General features: G+C 41.2%; 1 protein-coding gene across 1 annotated transcript in view; it reads left to right on the forward strand.

Annotated features, from left to right (window-relative positions):
- LOC139736061 (spatacsin-like) overlaps positions 1-12,003 on the forward strand; it is a 47,129-nt gene that overhangs the window by 18,831 nt on the left and 16,295 nt on the right. The window contains exons 17-29 of the mRNA XM_071646808.1: positions 483-647; positions 1,357-1,426; positions 1,710-1,878; positions 2,229-2,506; positions 3,049-3,157; positions 3,777-3,936; positions 4,606-4,819; positions 5,080-5,190; positions 7,131-7,273; positions 7,791-7,991; positions 8,733-8,840; positions 10,292-10,490; positions 11,217-11,437. Coding sequence (XP_071502909.1) covers positions 483-647; positions 1,357-1,426; positions 1,710-1,878; positions 2,229-2,506; positions 3,049-3,157; positions 3,777-3,936; positions 4,606-4,819; positions 5,080-5,190; positions 7,131-7,273; positions 7,791-7,991; positions 8,733-8,840; positions 10,292-10,490; positions 11,217-11,437 — 2,148 coding nt within the window. The remainder of the gene's footprint in view (positions 1-482; positions 648-1,356; positions 1,427-1,709; positions 1,879-2,228; positions 2,507-3,048; positions 3,158-3,776; positions 3,937-4,605; positions 4,820-5,079; positions 5,191-7,130; positions 7,274-7,790; positions 7,992-8,732; positions 8,841-10,291; positions 10,491-11,216; positions 11,438-12,003) is intronic.

Genomic DNA, 12,003 nt, shown 5'->3' on the forward strand with positions numbered 1-12,003 from the left:
CCTAACCCTAACTCAAACTCTAACCCTAAACCTAACCCTAATCTTTACTCTAACCTTACCACTAACCAGTATTTAGCTTGGGGGGGGGGGGGGGGGGGGGCCTGATACGATCCCCACACAATAGAAAAATTATAATCGTTGATATGAACTTCCTGATCATTCTTTGATAGGATAAGCTAGAGTTGCTATTTTTATGTTTGCATGCACTACTGTAAAAGCACATGCATTCGCAACATGAAACTTTCACAAAGCGCCCCGGCATTCATTGCATTGTGTAGGCAAAAACTTTGTGTGCATTTCATTTTTTGCAAATCTTGGTTCCTCACAAAATTTACGATAGTTTCATGCAAGTGAAAATTTCTGGTTTTTTTTTATATGTTAAAGTCCTAAAAAAGGAATTTCAAGATAACTGATATGATATGTTGTGATGTGATATGTGAGCGTTCTTTGTTTAAGTAAAACTTTGTCATGCTATCATCTAGGCATTGACTCCAGCCACTAGTGAGGAGCAACAGCTCTGGAAGGTGTCTGCAGAGAGACTGAAGCTGGTACTCCGTCCCTACCCAAAGCTGCTGGCAGCCATCTTCCCCCCACCCCGTGTGGGTGGGGTAAAACCACAAGATATTTCAGTGTACCAACTTTTACAGGTATCTATAATGGAATCCCTTAAACATATTCTGTCTGTGTGTGAAAAGTCAAACGCACACTGATGCGCTTATCTGTGAACTAAACAAACCCATCTGCACACCCGCACTGTATTTTTGTTTGTTTTAATACCACAGCATACATGATATTTGAAAGTATTTTTCTTGATAGATGCACAGGTGAACCATAGAATCCATGGGCGTCATGGTGGGGGGGGGGGGGGGGGGGGGGGTGCTTTGGTGTGAATGCACCCCCCCTTCAGACCCTTGAAAAAATAGTTTTACTTATCAAGTATGCACACACAATTTAAATCTCCATGATCTTGGAGGTGGGATACCCCCCTCCCAGACCCTCCCCGCTTGCTCATACGGGCTCGGTCACCTCGCTCCCTCGCATGCGCGGATAAGAGGCCGCCTTCTTTTTTTTTTGGCTTGCTTGTCAGCTGAAGAAACTTGGAAGTGGAACCAGAAATATATACATGCACCCCCCACCCCCACTCCCCCACCCTTGAGAAAAGCTGCTGATGCCCCTGGAGTCTGGCCTATACTTTCAGCTCTATAGATTAGACAGGAGACTTGATATGCATACCGGTAGATTGCATAATGATGGTGATGATGATGATGATGATGATGATGATAATGATAATTGTGATCCAACATTTCATGCTGTATCATGTGGTCTCATGTATGTCATATAATGTTTTCTCACTAGGGCAATGCTCCTCTTGACCCAAGGAAACTGTTTCTGTGGCAGTCCACCAACAATGTGGCCAGCATTGAAGGTATGTATACGTGGTGCCATCTCACGGCTGATGCAAGCAATTTGTATGTGAAGGAGTACACAAATGCAGCCAGTGAAAAAAAAAAAGTTAGAAAAAGGAGGAGAGAAAACTGGAAAAAAGTTTTACAACTCTTCCATGGGGCAGCTCGCTCAATCTGTTATTGTATTGTAATGGTAGAAATCATCCTTGATATTAAACATTACTCTTCATTTCAATCTGTTGAGGCTTGTGAAACCAATGCTGCTTGAAGACGCATTGAATTTTTGTGTGTAACATGATGCAGATACTTCAAGTGAGATGCCATACTTTTCCGACCCGCGGCTGATCCAGCGGTACGCCTACACAGAAGCCTTCAGCTTCACCTACTACCTGAAGCAGGGCCGACCATCCTTTGCTTACATCACCTTCATCACCAGCCTGCTACAAGCAGGAGAAGAGGTTACCAAGACAACGTGAGTTCATCTGGAATTGTGGCTGGCATCATACAGCGTACACTTCTTTTAATAGTGGGATCTTGAAAACATTTAAATGAAAGTTGCCTATTATGATTTACATGGTTTTTAATGCACATGGAGTAGTGGAAAGCAATTAAGAAATATTGAACAGTTTCTAACGAAATCAGCAGCTTATCAGATTTTGACTATTGACCATTTTAGTCATATGATTGTGATGTCATATGAGCACTGGTCTATAATTACGCACAATGTTGATGGAGAGCAACAAGCTAAAAGCTGCAAGTTTTTCTCTTGAACTGAAGACTTTACAAGACGCTATTTCCTCCTGCGTCCTCGATTCGCAACAGGTTGTTCCGCGTCTACGTCAAGGCTTACATCACTGCCCTTCACAACTTTGCCAATGACGGCATCTGTGCTGCGTGCGTCGCCTTCATTGAGATGCTTGGGAGGGACAGCCTGTCACTCAGGACTGATGTCCAGACGGCCAAGACCATTGCTGACCACCTGTGGAGTCAATCTGCAGACTCTGGCGGTGACATGAGCTCCGGGCCAGTTGGTCAGCTGGGCGCAAGCTATGCGGAGAGGAGTTTGAAGGAGAAGAGGGACGCTTCGGACAGATATGTTGGTGTGTGGATAGGGTGATAGAGTTTTAAGTTTGGAGCTGGTGTAATGCAGTTTTCATATACATGTAGAGAACTATATATCACCTCTACTCCTAATCTAGGAAAAATTTTCTTTCTTGACGTTTACGTTGGTGACTATAACCTGTAACAATAAGAACATCTAAAAGGGTAAGATGTAGTTCTAACACAAAAACTACAGTGTATAAGTAGCAGATGAATGATCAAAGCCGCAATATTGCAGAAGCTTAATGCAACACGGAGAGACAAGATGAAATGCATGGATAAAAAGGAAGACAGGATGGAATGCAAAATAATTCATTTAATAAAGAGGAGGCCATCTCATGTACACAGTGTCTTTGCAGGCACTGAAAATAGCATTGGGAATTTGTCAAGAAATGACTAGTGACAGTTGTAAAGGTGTCTTTATGTGGCTGTTATTAATGTGAAAGTCTAGTTTGTTGAGCAGAGCAAGAGTGGTATGTGCTTATTCAAACTATTTCTTTGCCATGTTTTGTGCATGCCTGACTTTTGATCTGCCATGCAGTTAACCTGATGATGTCCTGTGTGAAAGGCAGTGAGCTATGCACCCAGTCTGTGCTGCACAAACTGGAAGATGCCATTTCCAGTAGGGTGGATCAGCTCAAGGTTGAGAGGTAAAGTTTAATTTAGTTAAGCTCAGAATGCATACATAGATGCAAGCAAAGATTAAATGTAGAATGCATACATAGATGCAAGCAAAGATTAAATGTAGAATGCATTCAAGTGAATGAAGTTGACCATTGTTAATGTGGAAAACTCTTCAAAAGATTGTATCAGTGTTTTGCTTTGAGGCTTTGAGCAACTCTTGGATTCAGGTATATATTCATCACAAGTTTGAAATCATACCAAAGGGACATACACTCTGTGTAGTGTCATGCTTCATCATGGAAACACCTTGGACCTTAAAACGAAGGATTTGAATTGTTATTTACATTCATCAAAATCTGTATTTGTCAAATCTGACTCTGTGTGACTGCATGTAATTCTTGGAATTCGTGGTATTTTTTGCCTTATTTCATCTTAAATTCTGTGATTCATTCTGTACATGTGAAACTGAAAAACAAATAATGTGAAGTTCTTCATATTTATTTTCATTATATTTTCACCTCTGATTAACTTCTCCATTAGTGATTGTTGATCTGTGAACTTGAAACATCAATATACCAAGATTCATGAAAGTATACCATGATTACTCCCAAACTAAAAGGAAGTGAAATTCTTTTTTTTTTTCAGGGTGAGCTGGAGTGCTGCTGAGGAGTGGAACCTAGCTGTCATGTTTTGTCGTCTGCATGGTGTTGCCATGACAACCGCATTCCTCCGGGAGTGCACAAGGGCTAACAGCTGGCTCCACTTCATCTGCTTTGTTCAGACGCATCAGTACCCCAAGCACCAGGTATCTATTCTTCCTTTGGCATGTCTTTTGATTGGGTGTAATCAGAAAAGTATTTATTGTACTTCATTTCACAGTAATTTCCTTTGTTACAGTATTGTACTGATTTTGTGATACTATGTGTATGTAAATGAAATGAAATGACTGTAATCAAGACTTTTGAGATTCACTCTTCATTAACCCTTCTGCTCAAAGACATAGTAAAAATGGAACTGTGTGCACCAGAGTTGTCGGGAAGGCAGAGTGGTGGACTGAGAAAACTCTACCGTGCTGCATTGGTTCATCTTTAAAAGTTTCATGCTGTTGCATACACATTTCCTATTAGGTGAGACTCAAAATTCAGTCTTCTGGCACCAGGTCTGGTCCCAGGCCCATCGTTCATCTGGCCTTACTCTCCAGATGCCCATTACACTTCTCAAGGGATATTAGACTGGACATTTTCCTCTATTGCTTCTTTTTCCCATCATTTCTCCTTGAAACTGACAATTTGAAGCACTTCAAAGTTTCACTCAAGACTCACAATTTTCACCAGACATTCAATTACTAACTCTCGTGTAGGAGTCTGTACCTTTCAATGTTTCTACAACAGATACATGTCACTATACAAATGTTGTGAATCATCATCATTGTTACCTGCCTGATTTGCTGATAAAACTCCATGTTCTACCACAGGTCCTTGATTTGGTGAAGTCATTCCAGAGTGACACCATCCGGGAACACTTGAGCCACGCCCTCTCTCACCTCATTTATGGTCCGGCCCCCTTTCAAGATGGAGAGGCTTCGGCGAGCAGCCCAGGTGGTCCAGGTGGCCCCAAGTCCAAGATGCCGGTCAAAGACTACCGGTCAGCCTACTACACCAAGATGGGCTTCCTCCAAAACATGTCAGGTGCTTCCTTGAGTTCCAGTGTTTGCCAAAGGTCACATATTACATTGCATCTTTGTAGATAGTTTGATAGATAAAAATATTGGTACGTGTAGACAGATAAAGAAAGAGATATCTGCATTGGTCTTTATGATAAGTTGTTTTAATGTACTGTGTTTTCATCTATGTGGAAGATAACAGTTGTGACAAACTACCTTATACTGTGAAAACGTGCAAGAAAAGGAAAAATATATAAATGCTGCAAATCCTGTTACACTGTGTAGGTGCAGCAACTGAGACAAGTGATGATGCTGATGAGTCAAGTGGTGATCCAGACCGGAGGAAACCAGCATCTGTGGAGGAGCAGACTGCCACGGAGGATGATGCCTTGGATGGTGAGTGTTAATATCTGCACCCTGGTTGAGGGGTGGTGAGTTTGAATGTCTTGACCTTGGTGGACAGAAGGTGAGAGTGAATATATTGGCCCTGGTTGAGGGATGGTGAAAGTGAACATTTTGACCTTGGTTGAATGGTGGTGAGTGTGAATGTCTTGACCCTGATTGAAGGATGGTGAGTGTGAATGTCTTGACCCTGATTGAAGGATGGTGAGTGTGGATGTCTTGACCCTGATTGAAGGATGGTGAGTGTGAATGTCTTGACCCTGATTGAAGGATGGTGAGGGTGGATGTCTTGACCCTGATTGAAGGATGGTGAGTGTGAATGTCTTGACCCTGATTGAAGGATGGTGAGTGTGGATGTCTTGACCCTGATTGAAGGATGGTGAGTGTAAATGTCTTGACCCTGGTTGAAGGGTGATGAGTGTGAACGTTTTGACCCTGGTTGAAGGATGGTGAGTTTGAATGTCTTGACCTTGGTTGACAGAAGGTGAGAGTGAATATATTGGCCCTGGTTGAGGGATGGTGAATGTGAACATTTTGACCTTGGTTGAATGGTGGTGAGTGTGAATGTCTTGACCCTGATTGAAGGATGGTGAGTGTGAATGTCTTGACCCTGATTGAAGGATGGTGAGTGTGGATGTCTTGACCCTGATTGAAGGATGGTGAGTGTGAATGTCTTGACCCTGATTGAAGGATGGTGAGGGTGGATGTCTTGACCCTGATTGAAGGATGGTGAGTGTGAATGTCTTGACCCTGATTGAAGGATGGTGAGTGTGGATGTCTTGACCCTGATTGAAGGATGGTGAGTGTAAATGTCTTGACCCTGGTTGAAGGGTGATGAGTGTGAACGTTTTGACCCTGGTTGAAGGATGGTGAGTGTGAATGTCTTGACCCTGATTGAAGGATGGTGAGTGTGAACGTCTTGACCCTGGTTGAAGGATGGTGGGTGTGGATGTCTTGACCCTGATTTAAGGATGGTGATTGTAAATGTCTTGACCCTTGTTGAAGGATGGTGAGTGTGAACATCTTGACCCTGGTTGAAGGATGGTGAGTGTGAATGTCTTGACCCTGGTTGAGGGATGGTGAGTGTGACTGTCTTGACCGTGGTTGAGGGATGCTGAGTGTGAATGTCATGACCCTGGTTGAGGAATGGTGAGTGTGAATGTGATGACCCTGGTTGAGGAATGGTGAGTGTGAATGTCTTGATCCAAATTGAGGAATGGCGAGTGTGAATGTCTTGATCCAATTGAGGAATGGTGAGTGTGAATGTCATGACCCTGGTTGAGGGATGGTGAGTGAATGTCTTCACCCCGATCGAGGAATGGTGAGTGTGAATGTCTGAACCCTGATTGTAGGATGGTGAGTGTAAATGTGCTGACCCTGATTTAAGGATAGTCGGGTCACAAAGTGCCTCCTTTGTTAAGTTCTCACCACTTAAACTGAAAATCTATGCACTATGGGCATGCAAAGACCATGTTTTTGAAGAGAGAGTGTTCAGTTAATGATAGATGTTTATGCTGTAGCTCTTTGAAAGGAAGATTGTCCGTTAGATTGGTATTATGATGAACCAGGTGATTAAAAAAGAACGAGGGTCTGATTTGAACTTCTCAATTATCATCGTGCATACTATGGCAATTAGTAGCAAACTTTTTCACATCCCTATTAAAAGTGGCACACAGCCATGAAACAGTCAGATTCTAGATCATGTTTTTTGCTTCTTAAAGATTTTGTGTTATTAGCAAGAAGGTGAATTAGTAAGGACTGAAATCATGCAATAATTTCATTACAATTCTTTTGGCTCCATATAGATGACCAAAATTCACTTTAAAAGAAGTATGAAAGAGGAAGTGAAGTACAACATGCCTTTGACTGTAAATAAAAAGAAAATTGCATTATATGGATAAAGATTTTCTGCTTTTCTGCTTTCAATGTCACAGACCTATTGATCAGTGATCTCTCCCAAGAGCTGTTTGAGATTGTCTTCCAGTGTGGCAAACATCCCAAGCCCTGGCGAGCTTTCCTCATCCATGCTGTTCTCTTGGAGCAGCCTGTGCTGGCTGTCATTGCTGCCTGTCACCAGGTATGACTGTGTTACCACTGCAAAAAGATTCAAATATGTGATAAAGATTTCTCGTTTACTTTTTTTGGATACTTAAATTTGGTTGAAAAGGAATCTACAAAATCTTTGTGAATGTGCCTTCATAGTGGTGCATTGTAGACGTAGCTGACATCTAAGTAATGTTCACAGCACCGATATCAGTAATTTGTTAGTAGTATTTCATGCCGCAGCCCCTCCCCCCCCCCCCCACCCCACCCCCACACACACACTTTTGGCTCTTAAAAAATGAAAATAAAAAACCCTGACAAAATCACTACAAAGCCCAAAACTTTCCAAGGGTTCTGTCTGGAGATCCTTCCCAGTGAAGCAAGGAGTACCATTGACCCTTGACTCAACCACATGAACTACATTATACCTTTGACCTCCCCCCCCCCCCCCCCCAAAAAAAAAAAAGGTTCCACGGCCCCTGCATGATATAATTCTGCATCTTGAATTATATGCATCTATATTGCCAAATTACCCATTTGTTCAACCTCAGGGAGCTAACATCCTGGACTGTCTGTGCTCATGGCTGTATGCTGCCCTCGCTGACGACCCCAGTGTGGAAAAGGTCGTGGGGTCAGCATCCTCTGTCAAAAGTCATAGCTGGAGCCTGGATGAGCTACAGTCTCTGGCAGACACTGCCATAGAATCGGGGAGAATCACTCTTCTGACCAAGGCCTTCCACATATTTGACAAGGTGTGCATCTCATCTCTTTCATATCTTTATTCCTGATACCAGTATGATATAGCAGTAGTACATGTAGATATTCACATTTTAAGATTCAAGATTCAAGATTTTTATTGTGTGTTTGAATACAGAAATTTGCCTTTCACTGGCAGAAAAAAAGAAAGAAAGAAAGAGTGTAAGCAGCATACTGACAAAACATTGTACAAAAAAAAATGATGATGGTCACATGTACATTTATTGATTACATGAAAAAATATCAGATTCTCTATTTTTATATCAAAAACGTCTACAAACATCTCAGATTTGTTACTGCTTTTTGGCCCCACTTACATGCTGTTGGCATTAAAGTTCTTGTTGTTTTTATAAGGAAATATCATTGTAATGCTGTCTATACACAAAGAGTTTCCTCTCATTGACATCATGTGGTGATTGACAGCTGTTGGCAGTGGGGAGATTGACTGCGCTTCCATCTAATTGTTTCCATTAGTCTATGTCTTATAGTCGCTGAAGAAAAAAGGGCTGAAATTTATCATTTGGTACAATTGACATGACAGATGAGATTTCAGAGGATGAGGTCCCTTCTCTGCTCAAATTTAAGTGATGTTTTGATCTGTTTGTAAATGTCTGAAACATACCAGTAGCAGATGGTGGCATATATATGCAGATTGTGCTGATGGTGTAACTGATTTATTGACATGGTGATGTTTGTTTGTTGAGTCTCATTTCATCCCACCTGCTGTATCTTTTCAGAAGGGTACCCTGAACCCTTTTCTGGATTTCTGTGAGAATTTCCTGGTGCACCGTGACAGAAACCAGTGCAAGATTGATCTGGAGTTCTTCCATGAGGCGATCCTTGCAGTATGTTCTTTCCTTTACTAAAGCCGTTAATTAAAGGACAAGTCCACCTTCATATACATAAGGATTGAGAGAATGCAGCAATATCAGTAGAACACATCAGTGAAAGTGTGAGGAAAATTGGACAATCCGTTCAAAAGTTATGAATATTTTAAGTATATGCGCAGTCACTGCTAGAAGAGAAGATTACTACAGTGTATGATGTCACATGCGTACAACTATATAAGGAAAATAAAAAGAGAATTTCACAAAACTTTACTTTTTTGATAAAGTGCTCATTTCTTCGACTTGCTACTGACATATGTTAAGGGTAATATTATTCCCCCTGCCTTCTGAAAGAGAGAAGTCGAGTGTTCTTTTGTTATGCGAGAAAAATGGAAACATGTTGAATTTTCTTTATTCTTTCTTTATGTCGTTGTACTCATGTGACATCACAAGCTATAGTAGTCTTTTCATCCAGCCGTGACTGAGCAGAAACTTCAAAAATTCATAACTTTTTAACGGATTGTCCGATTTTGCTCAAACTCTCACTGATGTGTTCTACTAATATTGCTGCATTCACTCTACCCACATGTCTATGAAGGTGAACTTGTCCTTTAAGAAGAATGTTTTCTTGCATCACAAACCTACAAAGATTTTTTTTTTTTAAATCACACAGGTGTCTATCTCATTAGACCTGTTTGAGGTTAAAATCATTGATTTCCAACTGTTGCTATTTCTGAATGACTTTAGTCCCTCTTCAATCTCAAGTAAAAGCTCAGGAGCATTTCAGTCAGTGAAAGCAGTTTGTGTTTATTTTCGTGTATGCCCATGTTTCTATAGTTAATAGACACTGTTTTCCTCCATATTTTTGCATATTAAACACCTGAAAACATACAAAGAAGTGAATACAAATGCAAAAAGTGAACACAACCAAAGAGAACTACATAGGCGCGGTCAGACTGGCAAAAGTTTGTGAAGTTTAAGATTAGGAAGTCTTCCCGATCTTTTGTTGTACGGTCACAATGGCAGCCAAACTTCTCGATCTTTGGATCAAGAAGTTTGGGTCATTGGTGCGCGCGCAAGAAAGAAGAAAGAGCGCGCAGACCGATGGCTCGTGATTGTGATGTAACAATGCACATCTGTACATGACAATGGCCTCGCGCTTTGGAGACACTACCCGCAAGCAGGTGATGGACTGGACGTGTGACAAAGATCGCGAAGTTTCAGTTCCTCGCGGTCACACTGGCAAAAGATCAAGAAATTTGGAGGGGGAGGGGGAAAAATCCCTAGTTGATGTGGGAAGTTTCGCGAGAAGTTTTTTGGGAAGTTTCGCTGGAAGTTTGCGGTCACACTGGCTAAACTTTGAGATCTTAAAGATCACGATCCTAAACTTCTCGATCTTTTGCCAGTCTGACCACGCCTCATGAGTTGTTGTATCCAGATTTGTTACCTCTTCACCTTTATAATGATAGTGTCGGCGACGCAGCAGCATGAGAAACCAGCCAGATGTAGGCACGCATAGGCCACGGCTTGGCCACTTGGAGTGGTTCCAGGAGTCAGCCAATCACATGGCCCGTAACATACTCCTCTCTTGCGGCAGCCAATGGGAAATCGGCTTCCTTCTGGAGATCCTGGCAGAGGCCAACTTTTCTAGAACTGTGGGAATGGATGGTGAGTTTGCTCCGTTTGAGTTTTGTGTGTGCATGTATTTATAGTAATGTGTGAGGTTGTCAGGCTTAATACGTGCGTGTGTATATCTTTCAAGATTTAAAGTGATCCATTGCGATGAAAACTTGATAGAGTCATTGAACATTGTTTGCCTAATTTCTGTTCCTTAGAATTTCTGTGACATTGTGCTTTCCAAGTACATAAAATTTGTTCAAATTCATATGTTCAGCAGTAACAGATGAGTACAGGGCCCTGTTTTATGAAGAGTTAAAATTGATTACCTAGTTGATTTCAACTCTGAGTGTATTGCAGCCTGTGTGGTAAGGAAATTTAAAATTGATTTTATCTTTTGATAAAATGGGGCCCAGGTAGTTTTTAGAAAAATCATCTATGATGTTATATACAGTCAAGTGCACAGAAGGAAGGTTTTTACTAGTAAGCACAATACATCAGTGTTAAACATGTTTTGTATAAATATAAAAATGTTCACATTTCAAAATGTACTTGGACTATATAACAGAGGAATTAGATAAAATATGCTATCTTTTTTTTTTTTGCTCAAATGTAAAATTTCACATTCTTTTAGCCAAATTACCAAATTTTCAAAGTTTTTTTTTCTTTAGTGTCTGCAATGTTAACTGTTGAATGTGGTGAAGAGTTGCATGTTCGTCCCTGACAGTGTGTCGGTCATTAATGCACATTTGTGTTTGTCTTCTCTACGGTTAATAGTTCCAGATTACAACAGACTGCATGGCTTGAAAAAGGCTCTGTCAGGAACTGGGCTTGAGCTCAACCTGAAGAAGATGTTGGCATCAAATGGAAGCGGTGATGCCTTTGGGGAAGAATGCCGGTCACTCTTGGCCAAACTGGAGGACTTGAAGAAGTTTGACCAAGCGAGGGAGTTTGCCCTGGTGGCTGGCCTGTCAACGGATAGTGTGGTCATTCAACATGTGAGTTCCATGAGCTAAATCTTGTAGGAAATCACGAGATTTTGATCAGAAAGCTGAGAGATTGTTGTAAATTTCATTTTAGATCATTTGTGACCATGCATCACAAAAGCACCAAAATAATTGCCAGGCATGGAATTTTAGTTAAGGGCAGATGGTAAAAAAAAAGCAGACTCAAAACTTCAAAATGATGCATAACTCAATATAAATCGACTTTCCTATCTTATCTAAATAATGGAAAGAGAGTGCACACTACGGAAAAGTCTTTACTGAAAGAGGCTATGAAGTTAAGGGTCTATTCAAAAGCTATTCTCATAAGGCTTTGCTCTTTGCAATGAATGGGAGGAGAAACAGGATATGATACTCCATAGCAACCACAATGAAGAGATTATCAGATTAACTCCCTTGTAGCAATGTGCCTCAGTCCAACAGGAAGGCCAAAGTGACACAATAGGGATTAGGAAGATTAGGTAATCTCTGTTCAGTTAGACAGTTAAGTTTGTAGACATCAGTGCTAATCAGCAAACATAGCACTGCAGCATGCCTGCCAAGAGATGCCCAAAGCACAG

This window comes from Diadema antillarum, unplaced genomic scaffold (genome assembly GCF_040938485.1).
Source record: "Diadema antillarum isolate AM-2024a unplaced genomic scaffold, OU_Dant_1.0 seq00000620_RagTag, whole genome shotgun sequence".
In the NCBI taxonomy this organism is placed as follows: domain Eukaryota; kingdom Metazoa; phylum Echinodermata; class Echinoidea; order Diadematoida; family Diadematidae; genus Diadema; species Diadema antillarum.